We start from the raw sequence: 27,875 nt of genomic DNA, 5'->3' as shown, positions 1-27,875 counted from the left end.
TCATTGCCTACATTTTCCTTCAAAATACCTGTAGTATATTCAGATAGTTTGATGTTGAGATTGTTCTGTTAGAAATTTATAATACACAGGATCTTCAAAATGGCAAGATTCTGTAATCTACTCCTCTGAATTCAGTGCCAATGTACGGTAATATGTTTGCCACTAATTTATTTTGATTATATTTCATTTGTAGTTAACTTGTTCAAATATGAAGTTAGTATGTGTGCGTCGATACTAGAAATGGTAAGAAATGTGATTTCCCCCTTTCCCTCCCCCCTATAAATGATGTACTATATAGGTTTATAATTCATTTTTTGGGTCAAGTCCTCTGTGGTTTGTGCAAACCCTAGCATGATACTGAAAGAAATACATCTTTGCTTTTAATGCTTGCTCTTTAAAATTGTTGCAGTAAAATTTGTGTGTGGATTAAAAAGAATGGCTCAGTGATGGGAGGATACTATAATGTAATCACTGGACAGCTCAACTGGTGTGGAGGCTGTATAAATTGTAGGTTAACAGCAACATCTTGTGGCATAAAAAGGCAGGTATAATTAACAGCTAATGTTAATCTTTCCTCAAGTGCAGTTATAGCCATGTGGGTTCTAGGACATTAAAGAGACAATGTGGGTGAGATCATATATTTTGTTGATTCAGTGAAAGATATTACCTCACCCGCCTTGTTTCTCTAATCTTTTATCAAAAGATTTTTCTAGACATGACTGCGAGTCATTAACATGTCCTTTGAATAATGTCCACTTAACTCTCAGCAAAGAAAAACAAGTTTAAATTAGCCTCTGCTAGAGTTTGAAGTGTTCACAAAAACTTCAGAATCTTAGCCTCTCCTCCTTTCCTAGTCTCCTTTCCTCTTCCCTTCCTTCCCCTCAATCCACTTTACTAATGTAGCACCTGAGGGCCCTAGTCACAAACCGGGACCCTGTTGTGGTAGACACTGTACAAATGCAGAACAAAAAGACTGTCCTTCCATTTTCCAATCTCTTGATCACAAAGGCTTCTGGAGCATTAGACTGAACCTCCCATGAGTAATTTTCCATGACAAACACAATAAGATATAGAAATTGCCCTAATATATGAAGGCAAAATAAATTGTTTAATGAAACATTTATGCTCCAGTGAAGAGTAAATTGTATTGTTGTATAGTCAGAATATATATTTTCCATTTCCCCAAACTAGTGATGTACACCAGAGTATTTGTTAAATACTGAATATGAAGCTAGACCTCTCAAGATCATGTAAGATAAGACAGTGAGAAATGGAGTCAGTTAACAGTGTGTATCCAGTACCATCAATAATAAACAGGGCTTTCAGAGAGCTGAATCCATCGATCTCAGCATGTGTCCATTGCATAAGAGGAAACCAGCCATTGAATAAAAGGAAGACTATAATTTCTTTGTTTCAGTAGCTGCAGATGACTGTGAAAATGGATACCAAGTACCTGCCTAGTATAATAAAGTCTTCTATAGAACACTGACTTGGCAGCTCCCTCTCTATCCAGAAAGCTTGATGTCCTGGAAAGCCAGATAGACCAGAGGGAAGACTGATAGATCATTGAGAGTGTGTGAAAGATCCCACCATACACATCGTACACCAGAAAAACTATGTATCATGGCAATGCAGAAATGGCCAGTGATAAATCTGCTAGACCAACACTCATCCTGTAAATATCCAAAAGGACTGGAAAGGGTAGTCTAGGAGCTGCAGAAAGGGAAAATAAGGAACAGCAGCAATGGACTCCAAGAAGTGACAATCAGGGAAGACAGACATTTTTGCAAGAATGCATTATTGGGCTCTCAAAGCATATTTGCCTGTTTGTGAACTTTTTATGGGAGTATGTAACAAGAGAAACAATTACAATATAAATTACACAGAAGAAACTGGAATTAGAACCCTGATTGAGACCCAAAAACACAGACCTCTGCCACTTCAGCTAAAGGAGAGCTTAGTTGGGAATTATAACAGTTCCCTTATCTTATATGTGGACCAGTCACTAGAAGATGTAACACACACTTTACAGTGTATCTTGATCTGTATATATTTTTAATATTGGGGGAAGGTTCATATGCTGGGAATGGTTTTGTACCTTGGTGTTCATTTTTTCAAGGTTGGAAGCATGAGCTTGACAGACTCAAAGGGATAGGTGATTATGTAAAGCTGTTTATATTTGTTTATTAATAGTTTCATGACTTAAATTACATTTTTTTCTTGTTCCATCTATGGGAGAATGTCAAATTGTTGTCTATTCTTGGATAAGTCTTCAATGAATCCATACACTTAAATTACAATATTACATATGAATCAAAGACTTATTCCAATACTACTAAATGCACAGTTTTATGGTTGCTGCCATACTCCATCCTATCTCCATCATGAACTGCCTAAACATCATGAATTCCCTGAGCTTAGAGACTGAGACATTGCCTTGTAAAGGGTAAAATTCATGCCTGCACAAGGCTTATGCATCACTTAAAGCCTTCAAACAGGAGTAATGAGGGAATTGAGCAGACCCTCTGTACAGAGGTAAATTTCACCTTCAGTAAACTACTCAGTATCTATTGAATTCCCATGGAGGTTTTTCCATAGAATTCATTGGCACTTGGCTTGAGGTCTTACCCATTTTTGTAAATGTTTTGAGGTTTATAGATGAAAAAGCACTATAAGAATTAAACTATACTATATTGCTGTTATTCCAACTGTCAAGATGATTAAAGAATATCAGGCAGGGGGGAAATATATTTGTCACCAAAAGTTAAAAATTAAAAGGACATTGACAAGAATATTTCACTTTTGTTCACTCTGCATTGTTTATAGCAATGGTTGATCCTAAAGAAGCTCCCAGTCGATTGCAATCTCTGGTGGTGCAGTTGGGCTGCTGCTAAGGCAGGATCCCTGCCTGCCCCGGCCCTACACCGCTCCCGGAAGTGGCCAGCGCAGCCCCGTGGGTGGGGAGGCAGGGGTCTCCCTCCACGCGCTGCTCCTGCCTGCAAGAACTGCCCCTGAAGCTCCCATTGGCTGGGAACGGGGAGCTGTGGCCAATAGCAGCTGCAGCCAATGGGAGCTGCAGGGGTGGTGCTTGTGGAGAAGGGCAGTGCACGTAGCCACGTGTCCCCCTCCTCCCCACTCAGGGGCCGCAGGGTTGCGTTGGCCCCTCCCAGGAGCGGCATAGGGGCAGGGTAGGCAGGGAGCCTGCCTTAGCCTCACTGCGCCGCCGACTGGGAGCAGCCCAAGGTAAGTGCCACCAGCAAGAGGCCGCACCCCAGCCTCAAGCCCCCTCCCAGATCCAGCACCCCTCATCCCCTCCTGCCAGCAGCAGCTCCAGGCACCAGCGCTCCAAGCATGTGCCTGGGGCGGCAAGCCGTGGGGGGTGCCCTGCTGGTCCCTGCGAGGGCGGCAGTCAGGCAGCCTTCAGCGGCTTGGCTGCGGGAGGTCCGCTGGTCCCGCGGATTCGGCAGCAATTTCTGCGGCAGGTACGCCGAAGCTGCAGGACCGGTGGACCTCCCGCAGGCAAGCCGCCGAATCTGCGGGACCGGGGACCTCCCACAGGCAAGCTACCGAAGGCTGTCTGACTGCCATGCTTGGGGTGGCAAAAAAGCTAGAGCTGCCCCTGCCTCCTGCACCCCAACTCCCTGCCCCTGGCTCAGCCCAGAGCCCCTCCCACACTACGAACCCCTTGGCCCCAGCCCAGAGCCTGCACCCCCTCCTGAACCCCAGCCCCTTACCCCAGCTTGGTGAAAGTGAGTGAGGGTGGGGGAGAGCGAGTGACGGAGAAAGGGGGGGATGGAGTGAGCAGGGCGGGGCTTTGGGGAAGGGGCGGGGTAGATCCTGGGTTGCCCTTAAATTCAAAAAGTGATCTTGGGTGTAAAAAGGCTGGAGACCACTGGTTTATAGTAACTTCCAAGAAGCCTGAAAATAGCCTTTCTTCCCTACAAAGTTTTTACCTTTCCTTCAGACAAACTTTATTTTTCCCCTTTTTCTAAATGTAGCTGCAATTTACATGGCTTTTTTTGTTTTGTTTTTATTAAAGAACAATAGAGTCCTACAGTTAAATAAAACAAAATACTGACAGTTGACAGGCTATAATTACCCAACGCTCCAAAGTGACTCACCACAATATCACAAGTGACTCTGCACAACCAAACAAACCAAAAAGAAACATTTAGAAGGATGTAAATTGGGGAGGGGGAGGGGCAAGGAGAGAAGAGCTGAATAATGCTAGTAGTTCAAAAAAACATGCAAATTTCTCTATCATTTTCATGCATTGTCAATAAGTTGTTTAGTTATTTTTAAAGTAATATAAATAAATAATAAAGTCCTTATTGTCCTTAATTCTGTTGGCCATATGTTTCTCCTTGTGTCTCTTTGCTTGCCTTATCAATTTTCTACAGTTCCTAGCTTCTGATTTATATTCATCCTGAAAAAAGTTCAACCAGCTCTACTGCTATTAGTGATTTAGCAGAAGTGAGTTGAGACTGGGACACTTGTGCCCATCCTTTGACTGAAACTTCTATCCCATCTCAGCCCCTCTTTGCGGGGTGGTGGCTAGTTTGGAGGGGGTCAGGATCTCTACTGCATTACAGCCCCTTTGTACTTCTTGGGGTGCACATGGTGACCATAATCTGGCCACAAATGCCCAGCAGGTAATTCCCCTTCTGAAGGGGAATTCCTTGCTATGTATGATTGCATGCAGCTAGCTCCTTTGCTTGTGGTCCCCTCCTCCTCCAATATAGAGAGCAAGGGGAGGAAGGGGTATGTTGGGAGCAGGGAGAGAGTGTAGCAGCGCAGAGCTTCACTGTATCATTCCTCTACAGGCATAGGGTCCATTCAAGACCCTAAATCAGTGGTGCAACTTAGAACAACCTAGCAGCAACTAAAAATTGCATTGGGGCTAGCCAGCGCTCAGAATCAGGGAGCCTTACCAGCTCTTTGGTACCCTCCACTACCTCTCTCCTGCACAGACCGTTGCTTTGGCTCCCCCGATTGTTCCCCAAAACAGCCATTAACTCCACTTATAAATAAAACAAAGTTTATTTATGGAAATTAGAAAGAGGGAGAGCAAAAAGCAGATACAAATTAAACAGCAGAGAATAGTCTATGCTAGACAATAGGTAATGGCAGTTAAGATAAATCTTGAAGATACAATTTCTTGACTGAGCAGAATTACAAGTTTTACATCACAGTAATGGAGGTATGACTGTGTCTGCTTCCTGTAAAGTGAGACTATGGCTACACTAGAGAGTTTACAGCAGTGCAGCTTTATCTGCCCTCTGTAGCACTGCTAGTGCAGATGTTCTAAACTGACAGGAGGGAGCTCTCCAGTAAATTTAATTAATCCACCCCCAAAGAGCAGCAGTAGATATATTTGCGGGAGAAGCTCTCCCATCCCACACTGGCGCTTAGGTCAGTGTAACTTACGTTGCTTGGGGGGGTGGCAGTTTATTCACACTCCTAAACAACATAAATTATGTTGACCTAAACTGTGGTGTAGCCATAGCCTCCTTTTTTATACATTCTCTTCACCACTACTCTAATCCCAGAACATAGTTTTGAGTTTTAGTCTCCTCTTGAATTTAAAATAATTTAAATCAGGATTAACTCTACCAAAGCCTGTGGATTATACTTATAAAAATAGAAAAAATTAGAAGCAGCACTAGCTCCTTTATTTTTGCATGTGAAAGTCCATAATCAGCACCTTTTGGACGTGACATTAGCTTCTGGGGGGCGAAGGGGGAGATTAAAAACAGAAATTTATGCCACTTCAGCAATGAAGGAGGGCTGCAGAGAGGGATTAATTACTGGGAAAGTCCCTCAAGACAGAGGGATATCTGGGGTAGCTCAGAGCCATCCCGGTTCCTGGTACAGGAGACATTCCCAGAGGAAAGTAAGAGGACCATGGTACCTCTAGGTGATCCTTACATACTGGAAAGGATCCTTGGGACCACTGATAACTGGGTGCAATTTAGCACAGGCTCTAAATTGTGCCAGGAGTGAACTGGCTCCCAGGTTGGCACCAGGAAGAGGAAATCTGTAAAGCATGATCCTAGGGGAATTCTGTGCCAAAAAAATTAAAATTCGGTGCCCAACATTTAAAAATTCTGCACACAATATTTTAAAATTCTGAAAAATTATGCATATTTTATTTGTCAAAACAATATAATCATGCCAGTTTCAATTATTTTGGTAATTTATTTCAAAATAGCTGTTGGCAAGTAGGTCTGTAAAATACAATGAAAAAGATTCAGGAAATGTTTTTGACAAATAGATTCCTTACTAGGCATAAAATTACAATACAGATATATATTTTCCACACCCCTCAGAAGCAGTGCAAAGGCTTGGGGGAATCAGGGGTAATGAAGGAACTGAGGGAGACAGAAGTAATTTTTGGGAAGGAGCCTGGATGTGAACTTGGAGGGTTGTTGGGTGTGGGTGGGAGAAGTATGGACCAGGGTTGGGGTTTTTTTGGGGGGGGGGAATTGTTAAGGAGCCTTCCCCATACAGATCCTGGCTGACCCCTAGCCTCTCTCATTCAGTCAGGCACACCTTCCCCTGTATCCTGTGTCCCTGCATCCCCACCCCCACCCCATGTGTCCCTGCACTCCTCCCTCCTCCCTATCCCCATGTGAACCTGCACCCCTCCTCCTCCATCCCCATGTGTCCCTGCACCCCCACTCAACCCCCACCCCAGTCTGTCCCCCATCACTAGCCCTTCTGAACCCCAATTTGTGACCCCATCCCAACAGCCCCATATGCCCTATGGTGACTGTCTCTGCATAACCTGTGCCTCCTGACCTGGCCCCATGGGCAGGGTGATGTGAGGAACAGGGCCTCTTCTCTTCCCTATCCGCAGTTGGGGCTGCTTCTGACCTGGAGCAGCTGCTGTCTGTTCTGGCACCACAGCAGCTCCCGGTGAGTGAAAGGCGTAACTGCATCACTTCTGGGCAGAATGTATTTTCTACTGAGAAAAAAAAATTCTTCACAGTACATTAATTCTGCATATACACAGTGGCACAGAATTCCCCCAGAAGTAAAAGCCATCTTGGACTGCCTCCCACTTGGGCCTGCTGAAAATAGCCCTGAACTAGAGGCTTCATCATTTGCTCTTCTTTCCAAAGGAAAATTGTTCCCTATGGTGGAAGAGAGAGGGGCACTCAAAGTAATAAAAGACATTCCTCTCCCCCACATCCGTGGTAGGATATCCTTGAGCCAGAATGCAAGTAGCCCATTATGGGCCTGATTCTAGAGGTGCTTCTCCCATTGACTTCAGTAGGAATTACAAGTGCTCAGCACCTCTCGAGATGAGGCCCTTTAATAGCCCTTCAGCCATTATTTGCCCTCAGAATCAGGAAGGGTGAAAACAGCATTTTAAATAGCCTCAAAATCTTATTGACATTTTATTTCAGTAGATATCCCATATTTTCCATTGACTTTACACCAAATCCACTATGGCTATTTTTAGCTTTGTTGCAGTGTTAATGGAATCATTTCATCCGTCTGAGAACGTTTTAATTAATTTGTATGCTATGTTTTTTACTTGGCTCTAGTCCAGGGGTGGGCAAACTTTTTGGCCCAAGGGCCACATCTGGGAATAGAAATTGTATGGTGGGCAGTGAATGCTCACAAAATTGGGGTTGGGGTGTAGGAGGGGGGTGAGGGCTCTGGTTGGGGGTGTGGGCTCTGGGGTGGGGCCAGAAATGGTGAGTTCAGGGTGCAGGAGGAGGCTCCAGGCTGTGGCAGGGGAGTGGGGTTGCAGGGAGTGAGGGGGGGCAGGCTCTGGGGTGTGCAGGCCCTGGGGTGGGGCTAGGGATGAGGAATTTGGGGTGTAGGAGGGTGCTCTGGGTTTGGACCGAGGGCTTTGGAGGGTGGGAGGGGGATCAGGGCTGGGGCAGGAGGTTGTAGTGCGGGAAGGGTTGCAGGCTCCAGTTGGGGGTGCAGGCTCTGGGGTGGGGTTTGGGATGAGGCGCTGGGGTGTAGGAGGGTGCTCTGGGCTGGGTTGGAGGGGTTTGGAGAGCGGGAGGGGGATAAGGGCTGGGGCACAGGGAGAGGCTCAGGGGTGTAGGCTCTGGGCGGTGCTTACCTCAAGCGGCTCCCAGAAGCAGCAGCATATCCCTTTCCCAGCTCCTATGCGGAGGCATGGCCAGACGGCTCTGCATGCTGCCTGTCCATAGACACTGCCCCTGCAGCTCCCATTGGCTGTGGTTCCTGGCTAATGGGAGCTGTCGTGGCGGAGCTTGGGGTGGAGGCAGTGTGCAGAGTGGAGTCCCCTGGCTGCCCTTAGGCATAGAAGCCGGAGTGGGGCCATGCCGCTGCCTCTGGGAGGTGTGTAGAGCGGCCCCCGACCCTGCTCTCTGGCTGGAGCACTGGAACGGGGCAAGCCCCAGACCCCGCTCCCCAATGGGAGCTCAAGGGTCAGATTAAAATGGCTGGTGGGCCAGATCCAGCCTGTGGGCCATAGTTTGCTCATCCCTAGTCTAGTCAGTAAAACAGACTTCCACTCATCAGTCACAGACTACAGAGCGCAAGAACTGTACCTGATATGATCAAAGTACCGTAGCTACTCCATAAGCTCAATAACTAACACTGAAGTACATATAAAATAAAGTAAAAGCTTCTGACTCACCTGACAGGATAGCTGCTTACAGAGTTGTGTGTGTAACTAACCAAGATACTGTGCTGGCGGGTCTGTGGGTGGGGCACATCCACAGACAGCCCCTAAAGGGTGTGGTTTCTCAGGGGCAGGGAAGGGGAAGGACTTTGACTGAGGAAGTAACCCAAGTGACAGGTCAGGTAAAGGGGTGGTTCCTGCATGTGTAAAGTGAAATGAAAGGGTTGTTTTGGAGTCAGCAGCAGCAGTTGGAGAGCTGCGTATCTGCACCCTCTTCCAGTAATAAATACATGCTCTGCCGTTACTGAGCTCCTGCCTCTGTCATCATCATTCCATGATCTCTGCCTGCTTATGCTCACCCACCAAAAAAAGAGACTGTGAGGTCACACAACACATTTCAACTGTTTATAATCAGTAATACCTGGCGCATATTAAGGAAACAAAAATGTTACTTAGGGGGACAAGACAGAAGCCAATAAAATTATAAATACAGAACTCTTCCTAAAATGACAGATCTACCTTACTTTTAAAAGTTACGTGGAAGCTGGAAAAAATGGCCCTTCAAAATGTGGGCTGGACTAATGAGGACAGAATGTAACTTTGTTAAAATGCTTATAAATTCTATATATTATGTATAAAGACTACATTAAAATAATGTTAAGGTTTTAAGGTCAAGCACTCAAAACTTAGAAAGTGTCAGAATTAAGGTTGCCTGTGCATTTGATCTCACACTATTTCTCCCTCCTCCCTCCGATCCAGCCTCGTTCAGTGCACAGGATGGTTGCTGCTCACTGAGCAGCTATTCACTATTTTATTTTACCCTCATTATTCAAGATGTGGCCCTATGCCTCATTTACTGCACGCTATTCAAACCTTGCATTGAATTCAGAATTACTGATTTCCTCCAGTAATCATCTGAGTGCTTAACAACTGTTAAATTAATTTATCTTCACAACATCCCTGTATAAAATAGTTTGATATCCCCATTTTACAGCTGAGGAAATGAGGCTCAGATATTTATGTCTAAAGAGTACACTAATTTTGAGTGCCCCATTTGAAAAATCTAGGATCCTATTTTTCAGAGAATTAGCATTTTATATATTCACAGCTGAGCTCTCATTGACATCTATTGTGTTTGTGAGGCCAGGATCTTGCAGAAAATAGCTTCATTACCAGCAGTTTAAATTTTCGGAATATCAGCCATCCTGAGTATTGAATAAGACAGTATGGGGGCAGGGGGGAGAAGTTGTGATAATGTAATTAAAGACTGTATCATAATTAGGCTTGTAGATTTTAGGTTTTTATGGGTAAGTATCAATAAATGTCAATTTCACAGTACCACCATAAATTGACAAAAAATATTTCCATCAATAAAAACTAAAGTTTGCAGATAGGCAAAGTTCTGTTCTGTTCATTCCCTCTGAAGGATCTGCATTGGCCGCTGTCAGAAGACAGGATACTGGGCTGGATGGACGATTGGTTGTTCTTATGTCCTTAAGAAAAGTATTGCTTTAGTTTGATTTAAGGATATTCACTTTGTATTTTTTGACATGTGATGTTCACAATTTCTGTTTTAATGGTTATAAATCTCAACATCTACTGTCACCAAATAATTGTCTGGCCCCCCACCCCCAGTATCCTACAGCTGTGAAAATTTAAATCAATAAAATTGAAAAAAATACTCAAAAACAGATTACAATAAAGTTTAAAAAAAATAAAAAGTGATTTCTGCCAAACCTAATCATAATACATATGCACAAAGGAACCAATTTAAGGTTGCACAAACAACCTTAATTCTGGCATTTCCTGACATCTGAGTGCTTAACTTTGCAGCCTAAAAATTCTTTCATGTGAATATACAGACAGACACTATATATTACACACACACACACACTCACACTCTCTCTCTCTCTAGGGCTGCCAAGCAATTAAAAAAAATTGCAGTTTTAATTGCACTGTTAAAGAATACCATTTATTTAAATATTTTTGGGGTTTTCTATATTTTCAAATATAGAGTCAGGTCTGGGGGCTCTGGGAAGCTGAGAGCAGTTGGCATGTCAGTCTACTATGGCTCCCTCTGCAGTCTGTGAGCTCTGGGCTGAGGAGGGCAGGGAAAGGACTGAGCGGGCCCCATGCCCAGCTCAGCTGGGGCTTGGCTGAAATGAGCACACGAGCCACCTGCACCAACCACAGCCACCCCGAATCCACTCCCTGCAGGTGTACCACACACAAGAGACCCAGATCCTGCCCCAAGGTGGCTTCATTATCCATAGAACCCCTTCCCCCCCCCACCCGACATGCTTCATTTGTAATGAAAGAAGCCCTGTCACAACTTATGCACTTGCTGGGTGGCTGTAGAGTGGCAGCTGCTAGCCAGGCAGCAGCCAGCTGTGAAGGCAGTGCTGCCACCAGCAGCAGCACAGATGCAAGAGTGGCATGCTATGGTATTGCCACCCTTACTTCTGCACTGCTATTGGCAGCAGCGCTGCCTTCAGAGCTGAGTGGCAGCTACTCATCAGGAGCCCAGAGGTACTGTGGCTATGAACTGCCAAGCCTAGAGGTGCTGGGACTCAGCCCTAGCAAGCCCCAGAACAAATTAAGCATTGCCCTACCCCCCGCCCTGGTCCCCGTACATACTTTGCTACAGAAGCCTTCAGTGCAGACGCAGACACAGACACACGGGTCCTATGGGCACTGAGACTCCCCATGATCATAGCAGCCTGGGCGGTGGCCCACCTTGCCCACGCCGGTTGTCTAGATACTTTACATAGGGCAGAGAGCCAATCAGGAGCCATGAGCCTGCTGTCTGTCAAACCCTTGAGGCTGAACTTCCTATGGTCTGTTTCCACAGCCAGTCATGGGAAGCAGAGTGCAAGCTGGTTACTGCTGTTGCTGTTTGGCAGCTTGGGGATTAATACAACAATCAGAAGGTTGTTCAGGAATGGTATGAACAGAGATTTTCAGATGCTCCAAGCTTGGTCAAATTTGGGCAGATTTTCCCAGGGACACCAGGACAACTTCTCCACCCTTAGCCAAATTTCAAAGTCCTTGCTCCAAAGCACAGAGGTACTAAAGTTTTCAATGAAACCGTTGTTTTGCTCATGTAATAAGAAAGTTTTTACAACAAATTTCCTCCTAACCTTGTTCTGAAAAATGGTTGAATAATTTTTGCTGAAATTAAAATATATATAATTTAGCCTAAGGCAGACACCCAGGATGGAAGATTTCTGCCTAAATTGTTGAAGTCCAGCAAAGTTATAAGCAACTGAAAACAGGCTAGTGGAAAGTAGAAAGTGTAGGACAACCCTAAGTAGAGTCACTCACTGCCTGTGCCACCTATAATATATTTTCGGGAGGTCAGGTAGTCACATTTTTAAATGTCTAATTATTTAATACAAAGTTATGTCCTGTCAGTGTCTACACTGAACCGTTTTCCTCTAAAACTTCCCAACATTGGTTCTACTGATGTTAGCAACCATGAGAACTGTAGGGTAGAGAAGGAGTTGGCAGCCTTCTGTTTTTTTAAGCCACCTGGTCATCTGCTCAGAGCAAATCTAGATGACATGGTGGTAAAGACACCAGTGGCCAATCTACACTACCATCATTGCTACCAGAAGCAGAAAAATACCCCAGTGTTGCAAGGGTGGGAAATCTTAAGGGAAACATCTTGTTGCTAACTCATGTTGTTGTAGCCATTTTGGTCCCAGGATATTAAACAGACAAGGTGGGTGAGGTAGTGTCTTTTATTGGATCAACTTTTGAGCTTACACAGAGCTCTTTTCCAAGTCACCTACTTAAGCTCAAAAGCTTGTGTCTCACCCACAGAAGTTGTAAACTAGGCAACAGGTGGCATAACTACATTGATTAAAACTACACCTCTACCTCGATATAATGCGACCCGATATAACACAAATTCAGATATAACACGGTAAAGCAGCGCTCTGGGGGGGAGGGGGCTGCGCACTCCGGCGGATCAAAGCAAGTTCAATATAACGTGGTTTCACCTATAATGAGGTAAGATTTTTTGGCTCCCGAGGACAGCGTTATATCAGGGTAGAGGTGTATTTTCAAAGACAACTTCTTAATAAATCAATGACAACAACATAGTTAGAGACATGTTCCTGCAGTTCCTCTCCTCATATGACTACTATGAGGAGACTTTTACAGAAACATGAAGCACACATCTAAGAACATTGGGACATACTGTGGCCCAACACTCCCATGCATGGAAGTAAGGAGGTACAAGGTGCTCACTCTCCTGTGCTTTCTACCCACATTATGGGGTGCAATGCTGGGCGTAAAGAAAAGCAGCCTCTATAGGACTACTACTTCCCCTCCCTTCCAGGTTGGCTGGGAGTGAGAAGAGCTGTGCTGGGGAAGTAATTTGTACCAAGCCTACGTCTGGGACAAATTACTTCTTCACTACCCACCCTGGCACCAGATAGGGGCTGGGAACTGTGCCTCGGAGTCTGCTCCTGGAGCAGCACAACCCATTGTGGGGTGGGGTAGCTCAGTGGTTTGAGCATTGGCCTGCTAAACCCAGAGTTGTGAGTTCAATCCTTGAGGAGGCCACTTAGGGATCTGGGGCAAAAATTGGTCCTGCTAGTGAAGGCAGGGGGCTGGACTAGATGACCTTTCAAGGTCCCTTCCAGTTCTAGGAGATTGGTATATCTCCAATTATTACCATTATCCTTGACACAGGACTTGTTATCAACACATGAGTTAGCCCTACAATGCAGGGAACAATCCTTTCCCAGTGTGGGGGGGATGGACTAGATAAAAAAAAAACATTTCTTTTCCAACTCAGATTTCTGAGATATGATTCTCTGAAGATTTTATGAACAGATAGAAGATTCTACAAAGTCAGGTGGATGAAGCCATAACAAGAAATTAGTATACTTATGAAGTGTTTTATTGCCAGAAATGAAAGAAAAATACAATACAATTCAGCCAGCAAACTATTTCCCTATGTTTTTGTCCTTTTGCAAATAGCATTTAATAGCAGATTGTGGTTAGACTAGCTCACTGTCAAGCAGACATGATTATTTGCTTTATATCTTAACATTTCCGAGGTTGTTGGATAATGTAAATTCTTTTGGGCCATATACTCTTCTCCAGGGCTGGTCGTGGCTTTTGATGAGCCATCTGTGCTGCTGCTGCAGGAAATTTGTGGCTGATCTGAAAGATTAAAAGAAAAAAAAGTCACAACAGAAAAACACTTTTTTGGTGCTATTTCTCTGCTGAATTTTGTCTTGACAAAGTTTTTTTTTAAAAAAAAAAGCTTTTATATTTTAGCAGACCAATCTTAAGTGTCTGCCACTAAAACGAACAGTATATATCTTAGACATAGCAGCTCCATGTGTTTGACTAGCAGTGAAAGACTCGCACCTGGTTGTCACTAACACACTGCATACATACCTGTGTCAAAGTTACTTCAGCGTGGTTAACATGTGAATAAATGAGACACACACCCACACCCACACACCCACAGCCCCCACTACTACTACTACAAGGGGTGCCAAGCAGAGCCAATTAGCATTCCAGCTGCTGTTAAAGTCACTCTCAGTCTTTCCAAGTTTCAGTTGTAACAACAGTAGCCCACTGTGATATCTGAGAACCTTTTCCCAATCCCAGAGAAAACGGCATATTTGAAGAATCAAGGAGGTCAGAGAGAATGGAAGGAATGCTAAGTTAGAACAGAGGAGTTAGGAGATGGAGGGGGAGAGGGGAGGAGAAAGAAGAAAGAGCCATGTATACTGCTAGTTCTAAAGAAAAGGAAATAAAGTCTGAGCTAATTTAATCTCTGATGTGACTTTGCTGATCTTGTCACACACCAGGGATTTGATCCAATGAGTTAATGTTGCACACAATATTTATATGCTGAAAATGTATTTAATTGAGGCTTCAGTAAGCACTAGGCAAAACTAAGAACAGAATTGTCTAAGGCTTAGGACTTTAATGACATCATGTTTGTGTAATATAGGCAGAATCTTTAAAATCATATGCAAGAGGAGTGCAAGTTAAGAAGCAGCTTGTAAAACAGGTTCTCTCAAATATTTAAACTGCAAGTGGAGTTCTACAGTGGACCACCATGAAATGCACTGGATGTTGCTGTGGATTGCACCCAAAACTGACAGGAAAGATGCCCCATTCATAGCAGTCTGACAGAGAACTGCAGTACCATGGGAGTATCTGCAAAGGCAGAGGTCAGGAAACAGCACTGGAATCTCCAAAGTCTCACATTAGTCCTCAACCATGATGGTGGCATGGGCTACTGGACAGTGCTGGGGCTACTTCTGATGTATGCTATGTGTGATGCCCAAGAGGATCACCTGTGGCTGTTTTGCTGACTCTGTCTTGCTTTCCTGGTGTCTATTTTGCTGTAGCTTTGTTTGAAACTTATCAGGGCTGATGGGCACCTGTCCTTATACTGTTGTGAACTTCCCTCAGCTGCTTCATTGAGGTGATCTCCTTGCTTGTGTGGGTTGCCTACTTATCTGAGTTAAATTAAATCTTGCGGTTAAGGCACAGGACTAGAATCCAGAAGATCTGGATTTTATTCCCAGCTCTGCCACTGACTCAGTGCCAGTCTCAGTTATTTTTCCCAAGTTTTTAATAAATCTGAAATTAATAAGACATTGTATAGTTTTTAAAAGGGCCATGTTATACCCAACAGAACACAAATACATGCCGATCTTTAACAGTCACAGTGGAGTACAGAAGACAGTTCAAAGTTACATCTTAGAAATATCACAGCCTCCACAGAAAAACAAAAACAACTCAGCAATTGATTTGTAGTCTATTTTTTTAAATAGCTAGTTGTTAGTTAGTTAAATAGCAGTACATAGCCTCACATCCATCAGATTACAGCAGTTAAGGGAAATCAATTTTATGTTACAACACCTTATCAGCATCTCTTTATAAGACTAAACAGGCATGTGTGCCCTATTCCACTACATATACTTACTTTCTCCAGTGCATCAGCTAGTAAGACACCCATATTTTGCATTTTTGTAACACTAACAATTGAGCTGCAAAGCAAAAGAATTTTTTTCAGGATTTTTGTCTCCACAGATGACTTAAAAGAAACCTTGAGAAGAAAAGTAAAGATATAAACAACATAGCCTTTGTGATTCAGCTATAACTTAAACTCTATTTCCCCCCCCCACCCCCCATCATAGAGTTTAAGATCATCTCCCTACAGTTGCCAGATACATAGTTTCTCTCTCAATTTGTACTTGGTAACAGGAAACTAGAAACAAGATAATACTTGTCCATGGTGCCTGATCCTCCAGAAGGCCTCTTTGATAAGTAATAGTTTCTTTGTATGTTGCTGGCAAATGTTTCATGAAGTCACAAGGTCTACACTGCAATAAAAGACACATGGCATGGCCAGGGCTGGCCCAGGTCAGCTGGCTCAGGCTTGTGGGGCTTGAGCCGCAGTAACAAATGAACTTCCCAATGGTGAATTTAAAATACTTCAACAAACAGACATACCAACCAAGAACCGGGCCCTAGCACCCTAAGGGCATGGCTACACTTGCGATTTAGAGCACATTAAAGCAGCTCCGTGCGCTCTCTCTCATGATGTGTCCACACTGGCATGGCACAGAGTGCTCTGACTCCGCAGCTAGAGTGCTGCTGGTAATCTACCTCAGTGAGTGGAATAATGTTCGATGTGCCCCCACTGGAATGCCACGGCGCCAGTGTGGACGCCCTGGTCTGTTAATGCACTCTGATCGGCCTCCAGCAGTGTCCCACAATGCCTGTTCTAGCCACTCTGGACATCACTTTGAACTCTACTGCCCCGCCCTGAGACGACCAACCATCAGACCCGCCCTTTAAAATCTCTGGGAATTTTGAAAATCCCCTTCCTGTTTGCTCAGCCAGGCAAGGAGTGCTCTCAGCCAATCTTTCCAGGTGACCATGTCTCCACATGCTAGGTGATCCCCAGTATGGAGCAATGGTGAGGTCTGGACCTCAGTGTTTGGGGGAGGCAGCTGTCCAGTCCCAGCTGCGCTCCAGCCGTAGGAATTACGATACCCTCGGGCAGATATCAAGGGACATAATGGAAAGAGGCCATGACCGGGACACACTGCAGAGCAGGGTTAAAGTGAAGGACCTGTGGAATGCCTACTGCAAAGTCTGTGAGGCAAACCGCCACTCCGGTGCTGCCCTCGCAACCTGCCGTTTCTATAGAGAGCTGGATGTGATAGTTGGGGGTGACCCCACCTCCACTCAGAGTACCACCATGGACACTTCACAGCCCAGTTCAACAAGGCAGGAGGAGAAGGAAAGCAGAAGCAAGGGTGCTGAGGAGAAGGAAGACATCCCGGAATCCCTAGATGCATGCAGCTAGGAGCTGTTCAAGCCAGGAGGAAGGTAGCCAGTCACAGCAGCCGGTGCTTGAGGCAGGACAAACACCAGAGGTAGTGCCTGGTAAGCGGCTTATTTTGGGAAGGAAGTTATTTGGTGCAGGCTCTTGGGGCACGGAAGATTAGGGTTACATGCATGCCCACATGTGGAATAGGGCTTTGATGTGCTCTCTCATCATGGTATAAGAACATAAGAACAGCCATACCGGGTCAGACCAAAGGTCCATCTAGCCCAGTATCTGTCTACCAACAGTGGCCAATGCCAGGTGCCCCAGAGGGAGTGAACCTAACAATGATCAAGTGATCTCTCTCCTGCCATCCATCTCCATCCTCTGACGAACAGAGGCTAAGGACACCATTCTTACCCATCCTAGCTAAATCTGCCTCAGTGATCTCTTCAAAGGTCTCATCCAGAACTTGGGCAATGCGCTTGTGCAGGTTTCTTAGGAGAGCCACTGTGGTCCTCGTCCCAGTCAGGCTAACATGTCTGTACCACTGTGCCGTGAGGGGCGGGGGGACCATTGCTGCACACAGGAAAGCTGCATATGGGCCAGGGCAGAAGCCACATTGTAGTAGAAGACCCTCCCTTGCTTCCCAGGTCACCCTCAGCAGCGAGATATCTTCCAGGATGAACTCCTGTGGAAGATGTGGGGACAGTGTTCAGTATAGGGGCACCCTGCAGCTGTTGGCTCTCCCCAAGGCACAGAAACCTAGAGGACAGTATGGCCATGAAACAATCAGCCCTCCTTGACCATGTGCTTACTCGCCATTTGGGGCTCCCGTGGGTTATGTCTGCTCACTTGGGATGGGCAAATTATGCTACTGTGTAGACTGTGCTTGCCCTTAAGTATGGGGCAATCATTGCTCTGTTTGGTATGAACAATGCTGCCTCTGTTAAGTGTTGTATTTTGCCTTTACAAATACAACCTTGAGATCTTAGCCATCCGTGTTATCACCGGCCGAAAGCCTCTTCCTAATTCTTTGGAGTCTATGTAGAAGCAAAGAAGATATGCTGCATGAAGTCATGCAGCAGTCCCTTAACGAGAATCTAAAAGTGCAGGAGTGAAGGGAGAGTGAAAGGAGGATCTGCTAGCAGAATGAGGAGCACCGGCACAAAAGCGCGGAGCTCCAGCAGCAAAGCACAGAGTGTCTGATAAGCATCATGGAGCACCAAGCGGACTTGATCCAGGCACTCATAGCCATGCAGGCAGAGGACTACCGCGCCCACCCCCGCCCCTCTGCGGCTCTTGTCCCAAACCTTTCCCTTGTGCCCCATGTCACCTCCAACCCACGTTTCCCAACATCCAGGTTCTTATCGCCACCAGCTGCCTCCAACACCTGTAGCTTCACCACCCAGCCTTGAAAGCTACGACCCTTACCCACTGCACTCCACCTCCATCACCATGCAGTATAGCCATCCTGAAGCATAGCACTCATTGCACAGCGCTCCAGGCAGGAAGGCTGAGTATGATAACAGGACATACGCAAATCTGTGATTGTACTGTTCCCCACCCCACCCTCTTTCCCTTTCTGTTTCCCAAGCAGTTGTGTTTCTTTTCAATAAATGGATTTTTTGGCTTTGAAAATAATTCTTTATTATTGCATAAAGTAGAAGATGCTTTAGCCCAGGACAGCAACAGGCATTGCAAGTCAGCGTGTCTAACAGATTCCTATTAACATTGGAACCACAGCACTTCACTCCCGTGCAGGGCACCAAACATTACTGGTGGTTTTCAGCCTCAAATTGCTCCCTCAAGGCATCCCTAATCCTTGCAGCCCTGTGCTGGGCCCCTCTAATAGCCCTGCTCTCTGGCTGTTCAAATTCAGCCTCCAGGTGTTGAACCTCTGAGTTCCATGCCTGAGTGAAGCTTTCACCCTTCCCTTCACAAATGTTATACAAGTGGATATAACTGCAGGGATACTTTCATTGGCCAGGTCCAGCTTCCCATACAGAGAGCACCAGCGGCCCTTTAAACAGCCAAAAGCACACTCCAGTCATTCTGCACTGGCTCAGCCTGTTGAACTGCTCCTTGCTGCTGGCAAGGCTCTGCATGTACGGTTTCCATGAGCCACGACATTAAAGGGTAAGCAGGGTCTCCAAGGATCACAATGGGCATTTCGACTTCTACTGTGATCTGCTGATCTTTGAAAAAGTGTCCCGGCTTGCAGCTTCCTGAACAGGCCAGTGTTCCGAAAGATGCATGCATCATGCACCTTTCCGGGCCAGTCTGCGTTAATGTCAATGAAACGCCCACGGTGATCCACAAGCACCTGGAGAACCATAAAGAAATACCCCTTCCGATTAACGTACTCAGAGGCTAGGTGGGCTCGTGCCAGAACTGGAATATGCTTCCCATCTATCACCCCTCCACAGTTAGGGAAACCCATTTGTGCAAAGCCAGCCACAATGTCATGCACGTTACCCAGAGTCACGGTTCTTCTGAGCAGGATGCGATTAATGGCCCTGCAAACTTGCATCAACACGATTCCAACGGTCGACCTTCCCAGTCCAAACTTGTTAGCGACCGATCGGTAGCTGTCTGGAGTTGCTAGCTTCCAGATTGCAATAGCTATCCGCTTCTCCACCGTCAGGGCAGCTCTCAATCTTGTGTCTGTGCGCTGCAGGGTGGGGGTGAGCTCATCACAGTACCATGAAAGTGGCTTTTCTCATCCGAAAGTTCTGCAGCCACTGCTCATCATCCCAGACTTGCATGACGATGTGATCCACCACTCAGTGCTTATTTCCTGAGCCCAAAAGCAGCGTTCCACAGTAGCGAGCATGTCCGTGAACGCCAAAAGCAATCTTGTGTTGTATGTGTTACTCAAGTCGATATCATCGTCGGAGTCCTCACTGTCAGTTTGGAGCTTAAGGAGTAACTCGATTGCCAAATGTGACATGCTGGTGAGTCTCACCAGCATATTCTTCAGCAGTTCGGACTCCATTCCCACAGACCGAAAGGGAAGACAGAGCATGCAGTACAAAAAACATTGAAAGATTGTGCCAAATGTGGATGGAAGCACAGGGATTGCTGGGATGCGAACCAATGCATCACCGGGTGTTGGGACAGGACCCAGAATGCCCCGCACCCTCTACCCCCTTCCCACAGGCTACAGCGCCAGATTGGGAAAAGGTGCTGTGTGGGATAGCCGCCCATAATGCACTGCTCCCAATGCCGCAAATGTGCGCTTGCAGCTGTCAGTGTTGACAGACTGGAGAGTGCAGTAAGGAAAGCACTGCAAAGGCTGGTTTAACTCAAAGCGCTCTACATCTGCAAGTGTAGCCATGCCCTCAGTGACCGCAAATTCTAAGGAGACTAATCACAGTACAAAGTTGCACTAGTAGGCCCCTAAGTTATCTGCCATTAAACTTTTTAAACTTTGACCTACCAAAGATATTTAAAGTATTCATTCTCTGGATAGATTTCAAGTGGTAAGATTTAGCGAAATTGCATGAATGTATTTCTCATGAAAGGTGTCGGACATTTGAAATCCTCTTTTAACAGGACATGTATATCACAGATGCTGTTGCCCCACAACTGTGCCAAACCCTGACCTCTAGCATGAACAATCCCATCTCCAAGCCTCCTCAAACCTCAGTCTCTTGGCTAAGACTGCCAACCAGAGTGCCCACTATGATGAGACCCTGTTATGAGTCCAGACTCAGGACATCAACTCATTTCATAAAGGCCACTTTACAGGTGTCAGATGGAAGTGATTTACATTACCACCAACCTGAGCCACATTTGAATCAGTGATCTAGAGGGTAAAGACTCCCCAAGACATTATCAGCCCTCCAAGCCACACTGTCCTGTTTCCCTAAATCACTGGATTATTTTCTGTGAATGAAGGACAGTCTTTGCTCCATTTATCATGACGCTTAAGTTTCCTGAACAAGTTAACATGCATGCATTACTTTAAAAAATTCTTTTGTTAAAAAAATGAGACCTCATTTGTAGCTTTTACATAATTACATCTTGAAAATAAAGTTCACTATCCCCTGCATAAAATATACTCCAGTAAATATTTCTTTCTTTCCAGTTTCTAATGGATTTTATAATTAGCTCTTTGTTTACTAGTTTTGTGTGCCAGAATCAATGCTGTCACCTGAGCCTAGTTCCAGGAATAGTGTTTTAGTTCAAGGTCTTCAGAGCCAGCAAGGGAAGTGGAGTGCTGATTTCTGTGGGTCTGCCAAAACAATTAGCAGCAATTTGTTTCTCAGCTTTGAGAAAAATAAATAAGTAAGTAAAAAAAATCTGTAATGTAGAGGATTTCCAGCAAATTATAGCATTTTAAAAAGAGATCAGATTTAGTGCCAAAACTTGGGTTTAATTGCCAGGTCAGCAACAGACTTCCTATGTGACCTTGGACAAGTCATTCTGGGCTTGTCTACATGGAGACTTAGAGCATGTCTACACTGCAGCTGGAAGGTGTGATTCCCAGTATGGGTGGGCAGATTCACACTAGCTCAGTTTGAGCTAGCAAGCTAAAAATAGCAGTGTGGATGTTGCTGCACTGGCAGCAGTCTGCCCTAGCTATCCAGGGGGTTGTGTGGGCTTGGGCTTGGACTTGGGGGTGGTACCCAGCTGTGGTAGATTCTTCCTGTGCTGTCACAGTGGAGGACATTTGTAAGACTGCCTTCCAAGAACTCCCTGTGTAGGTACTTATGCATCATAATCAACTCACCTCTCTCTTCTTTTTGTTAAACTAAAGAGATTGAGGTCTTTCTCTCTCTCTCTCATTTGAAGGCAGAGATTTTCTCCAGCCCCCTAATCATTTAAAATAAACAAAAGCTTTTTAAAAGGAAAATATAAAGAAGCAAAAAAAGGGTACAAGCCAATTATTTTTTCTTTTCAGATTACCTTCAGATCTGCCTTTCATTTGTATACTGCAGCAGAGTTTAGTGCTTACTAATTGCACTGTTCAAAAGCGCAAAGCTTTATTCTTTCTGGAAACCTGATGCAACTTGCTATTAAATTTTACCCTTAAACATCAAGGCATGACTGCAGATGAAATACCTTGTCTTCTCTTTTCCAGGGTTCTTGGAATTTTTCTCAACAGCTCCATTTTCTTGCTTTTTGGAAACTCTCCTACCTCCAGATTTGACTGTTAGAAGACAACAATTTATACTGTGTGAATAGCTTAAACAGCTATACAACTGTTCATCACAAGGTTGATTTAAAAAAACAAAACAAAACACAAAAAACCCTGCACAACATATACTCAGGAAAACTGGTAATACAAGAAAAATTCGTAAGATAGAAGAGTTCAAAATAACTCTCTTGAGAGTTAATCTTTGTTGTGGTTATTCTGCATTGTGGGTGGAAGTTGAAAACCAAAATGAGCCCCAGAGAACCACCCAAGACTATCTTTAAAAACTTTTGGACTACAGCATGACCAGAGTAAATTCAAGCTATTGCAATCTAAAAAGTCGTATCCTTAGGAATAGAAACTATACTGGTTCTAAAATTTGGCTGCTCTCATGCATTCCTTCCCAGAGACCTTAGATGTAATTGTTTATAGATTTAAAAATAAATAAATAAAGTCGAGTCCTTCTACATCAGTTATCAACACAGCATACAAGTAATAGCAGGAAGGTTGTTTACATGATTTACTCAAGATACCCCAGAATAAAATTGTATGCATAATACAAGTTATAATGCAGATAGGAATCAGCTGCATATTTATCACGCACTAGTGTTTTTTCAAGCTTAATTATAATTTATTAAAATGCCTGCCAATCACAAAACTAATTAGTACTAATTAAGCTACAGATGACCTAACAATGACAATTTAAGTGTTGAGCAATGTCAGATAAATCCAACTTTTTAAAGGGGCATGTAAAGATATTTCAGATGACTTGTCAAAGCAAATACCTTCTTCCTGTGCACAAGAATATTTGTAAATTTTATAACTGTCAAAGTAAATAAGAACAAGCTGAACAGATTTTTGGTTAATTTAATCTAGTTGTTTCATCTTATGGCAAGGTTCCTAGTCTGTGTTTAAACAGCCAAGACAAGCATTTCTGTCAGATCTAGTGTTTTTTGGGGATGGCACAAGCAGGAAAGGAAAATTGTTTTTAAAAGTACTTCAAGCAGGTTGCAGAATTCCAAATAAGTACACTTCTACCCCAATGTAATGCTGTCCTCGGGAGCCAAAAAAATCTTACTGCATTATAGGTGAAACTGCGTTATACTGAACTTGCTTTGATCGGCCAGAGCGCGCAGCCCCACCCCCCCGGAGCGCTGCTTTACCGTGTTATATCTGAATTCGTATTATATCAGCTGCTGCACAGGGAACTTAGGGGAGTGCGGAGCTGATAGGGGGGCTGCTGGTCCACCCTGGTTCCAACCACCCACCAGCTAGTTGCAATGGGCTGCTCTTCCCGCAAGCAGTGGACAAAACAGGCGGTTGCCAAACAATGCTAGAAGGGAGCATTTCACAACTTTAAATGAGCATGTTCCCTAATTGATCAGCAACTTAACATCGAAACATTAACCGGGATGACTAACTGAGGAGTTCCTGTATGTGGTTGCTCATCATTTGCTTTATTTTTTGTAAGTTTCCTTAACAGCTATTTTGTTTTTGTGAAAACTGAACGTTACCTACTGAAAATGCAGCTTGAGGTCTTTTGCTCTGTCTATAGCGTTGCAGGAACAACAGCTATAGTTATAACTGAGGAGGCATTTGGAACTTTTTTTTAAGTTGCCTTTTAAGCTGAAGTCTCTTATGATCATTCTTAGCCACAAGGTGAACTTTGCGGGGAGAGATCTGAGGGTCTCACAACTTTGGCAGTTTTGGCAAGAGAAGAGGTTTTGGCATTAAGAGATTTCAGATAATTTTTTTCCCCTCTACTAACTGATAATATAGTTTATAGTTAAAATTTAATTTGCTCCAGACTTAGTCCTCAGAGAGAGCAGACATCTTTTGGATACATCTGATGTTAAGTTTAAGTTAGACTAAATCAGGACTTTAATTGGAACCCTAGGACCAAAATGCCCTGAATTTTTGTACCGGAATTTCCAAATCATAGATTCAGATTTCAAGATTAGGGCTATAGTGAGCTGAACCCTTAATTAGAAGGTGACATTTAGTGCCTTTTAATAATGGGCCCTACCCCTGTTCAGTACACACCCAAATTACTGGAGGTGTCCAAAATCAGATCTGAACCTAGATCTAAATTATGTGGCTTGCACCCATTTCTAGAAATATACAATAAGCATTTGTAAATATTTTGACAGTAGGATACATAATTTTCATTGAAGTTTTAATAGTGAGAGGTAAGGCTCCAGATAGATAGATATATATATATATATATATATATATATATATATGCAGAAGCATGTACATATCGTACAAAGCTGCCCACTGCATGAAACAGGAGGCTAAAGGAATACAGGGAGGGACCCCAAGGCACCAGGGCATTTAAAAAATAATAAAACATCTGCTTGTGTACAATTTTAAGTTGCAAGGCTAAAACTAGATACCATTCAGAATGAATATGCTTTTAAAGACTAAAATTATTTTGCATTTTAAAAATGAAGTTTAGTAAATTATTAGTGTTTAATGTGCCTTAACTGACTAATTAGGAGAAGGAAATCTTAGTGGATTTAGAAAAGAAGCTCTTGAACATAACTTTATATTTCACCAAAAACTGCAGAATTTTTAGTATGTTGAATTAGTGCACGTGGGCAGCTATAGAATAGTAATCAGAATGAACTTTTCTGAAGTACAGTAGGTCTTCACACAATTAGCTAGTGTACATAGGGATTAGTTAATGTTTATACAACTCTGAATATTTAAAGCACCAAATAAATACCAACTATTATTACGACAAATCATAACTGCTTGAAAGGAGCAGTTATAGTATCACATTAATGATCTTCAGGTTATGTGAACAAAGGCACCATCTAACATAACATCTCAGAGTACTTGTTTCCTGTTATATGATGACAAAGAAGACTTAAATTCATAGTTATTTAAATGCACCGATCACATTTTTGTTACTCCTTTATAGCACATTCCTGAGTAAGATTATCACCCTTCTCTTCCTCTCAGAGTTGCCACAATCCAGTGTTTGTTTCAATTCAGGACTATGGAACTGATTATGAAGTCCCAAACAAACACTCACACGTGATTTCACCTGATAAACAGGAGGAGATAAATGAGAAAAGAAACAGCTTTCATCTACAGACAATCATTACTCAAAATTTATACCGCAGCTATAAAAGTATAATACCCTTCAAACAAGGAGTGGAATGCATTGCCTGTCACAGCAAGTTTGCAATCCAATACTGCAATCCTGAAACCTGAATGTCACAGATGGATTCTTATCCCTGCAATAGGCTCCACTGAAATCACTGAGGTGTTGCATAGGTACAGGTATCCACTTGTCCAGACTAGACTGCAGGATCCAGGCCTAAAATGCAATAATGGCAGTAGAAGAGGCTACTACAGCTAGAAAGGGGTGTTGATAAAATGTTAAGGGCCCAATTCTGTAGATGTAGCTCAGGCACATGCCCATGGACTTTAGTGAGAGCTCTGGCGCTGTAAAATCTGGGTTATAATTTTGTAAAGTAATCCAGAAAGTGGCTGTAATTCCTTGAAGGGACATTGTCAAATTTGGAAATTCTAAGACATAGGTACACCTTTCAGCCTCTCTACACACTCCCTTCATCAATGTGAATTGTTTTTCGCCTTCTTATTTTTAAAAGCTTAGTTATTCTCTAAAGGAAAAAGCAAACCAGCAGACCAGGACTCAAAAGGGATGAAAGCTCTTGTTAACACACCAGAGTCAGGGACTCAGGATTGAGGCTATTCCCAGCTCTGCTTGATACTTGGTATGCAATCTTGACACCCAAGTTTTTAAAAACAGCTGCTGGTTTTGGATGCCCACACCACAACCTGCTTTTCGAAACAGGGACCCAAAATAACCCAATCACTTCCAAAAATATCTGCTGAACTCCCTGGTAAAAACTGGCAAAAATATTTCCTTCCATCCTCACAGGAGCAAGTCCACTCCGACTTGTAATGCACTTTGGGATTCTTAAATAGAAAGAACTGTAGAAGTCGAATCTAGTTGTTAACATCATCAGGAGAAACCCCAGGATAGCAGCACACTCGCGTGAACACATGGTGCGGAGGAAGTGGGAGCGTGGGCTCTTTCCAGGTGCGAGTGGGGATCACGACAGAGTTTCAGCGATGACTGGTGCTCACACTGGCTGGATTTCACCCCTCTCCCTCTGGGGAGCTGCAGCAGCGGCCCCAAAGGAACCAGCCCCTCAGAGCTGGTCATGGGGCCAGATTCTGCCGAGGGGCTCTTAAGGGCAGGGAGAATTGCCCGGCCAGGCAGAGTCTGAACGTCAGTCAGGTCTGCGCAAAGGCCAAGAGGAGGGAGGGGTGCTGGAGTCTCACCCCTGGCGGCACCCCCAGACCCCGACCCTGCACGACGGGGAGGGGCTCTCACAGGCGACTACGGGAACACATTACACAGTGAGGCAGGTAGGTAGAGTGTGTGAGACCCCTCCCCCCGGAGCATATTACACAACCAGGCGCGCGCGTTTGTGTCTCCCCGTCCCCGCTAACCCAACCACAACCGCGCGGAGCAGCGGCCAGAGGACACCAAGCAGCTTCCCTGCTCAGCAGGGGCGCCTACCTGCCGGAGGGCGCCCGCCTTTCAGGGGGGACGGCGGAGCTGACGCTTCCTTCGCCATGGCAGGGGTGGATGAGTGGACAGGCGGCAGCCAGTCGCGAGCCTGCAGAGGCGAGTCCCAGCTAGGAGCAGGCGCGCGGCGCTCCCTTCTATGGAGGCGGGGCACGGGGCGGGGCGGAGCAGGGTGTGGGTGGGGGTGTTGTGTTGGGGGTCAGCTGAGGAAGGGGCTGTGCGGTGTAGGGGCTGGACGGGTACAGTGGGGGTATGAGAGGAAGGGGCTGTGCGGTGTAGGGGCTGGACGGGTACAGTGGGGGTATGAGAGGAAGGGGCTGTGCGGTGTAGGGGCTGGATGGGTACAGTGGGGGCCAGCAGAGGAAGGGGCTGTGCGGTGTAGGGGCTGGACGGGTACAGTGGGGGGCAGCAGAGGAAGGGGCTGTGCGGTGTAGGGGCTGGACGGGTACAGTGGGGGTATGAGAGGAAGGGGCTGTGCGGTGTAGGGGCTGGACGGGTACAGTGGGGGCCAGCAGAGGAAGGGGCTGTGCGGTGTAGGGGCTGGACGGGTACAGTGGGGGTATGAGAGGAAGGGACTGTGCGGTGTAGGGGCTGGATGGGTACAGTGGGGGTATGAGAGGAAGGGGCTGTGCGGTGTAGGGGCTGGATGGGTACAGTGGGGGGCAGCGGGGGTAGGGGCTGTGCGGTGTAGGGGCTGGACGGGTACAGTGGGGGGCAGCGGGGGTAGGGGCTGTGCGGTGTAGGGGCTGGACGGGTACAGTGGGGGGCAGCAGAGGAAGGGGCTGTGCGGTGTAGGGGCTGGATGGGTACAGTGGGGGCCAGCAGAGGAAGGGGCTGTGCGGTGTAGGGGCTGGACGGGTACAGTGGGGGGCAGCAGAGGAAGGGGCTGTGCGGTGTAGGGGCTGGATGGGTACAGTGGGGGTATGAGAGGAAGGGGCTGTGCGGTGTAGGGGCTGGACGGGTACAGTGGGGGGCAGCAGAGGAAGGGGCTGTGCGGTGTAGGGGCTGGATGGGTACAGTGGGGGGATGAGAGGAAGGGGCTGTGCGGTGTAGGGGCTGAATGGGTACAGTGGGGGTATGAGAGGAAGGGGCTGTGCGGTGTAGGGGCTGGATGGGTACAGTGGGGGTATGAGAGGAAGGGGCTGTGCGGTGTAGGGGTGAGTACAGTGGGGGTAGGAGAGGAACGGGTCTGTGTGTTATGGGGGAAGGGGTAGGGGCAGGAGAC

General features: G+C 45.4%; 1 protein-coding gene across 2 annotated transcripts; it reads right to left on the bottom strand.

Annotated features, from left to right (window-relative positions):
* Window positions 1-13,508: 13,508 nt before the first annotated feature.
* DAPL1 (death associated protein like 1) lies at window positions 13,509-26,785 on the bottom strand. 2 transcript variants are annotated; one of them, XM_045031708.1, is made up of 4 exons: window positions 26,642-26,785; window positions 22,005-22,092; window positions 15,582-15,645; window positions 13,509-13,792 (listed from the first exon to the last, which is right to left on the bottom strand). In XM_045031708.1, exons 1-4 carry the CDS (start codon window positions 26,697-26,699, stop codon window positions 13,673-13,675), a joined length of 330 nt encoding a protein of 109 aa, XP_044887643.1. In that variant the 5' UTR covers window positions 26,700-26,785; the 3' UTR covers window positions 13,509-13,672. The 2 variants fall into 2 exon arrangements, with proteins under 2 accessions (XP_044887643.1, XP_044887644.1); XM_045031709.1 differs by lacking the exon at window positions 15,582-15,645 and having other exon boundaries at window positions 13,659-13,792.
* Window positions 26,786-27,875: the final 1,090 nt, after the last annotated feature.

This window comes from Mauremys mutica, chromosome 10 (genome assembly GCF_020497125.1).
Source record: "Mauremys mutica isolate MM-2020 ecotype Southern chromosome 10, ASM2049712v1, whole genome shotgun sequence".
In the NCBI taxonomy this organism is placed as follows: domain Eukaryota; kingdom Metazoa; phylum Chordata; order Testudines; family Geoemydidae; genus Mauremys; species Mauremys mutica.
The sequence above is the reverse complement of the archived record's forward strand: the minus strand, read 5'-3'. Positions and strand labels throughout refer to the sequence as shown.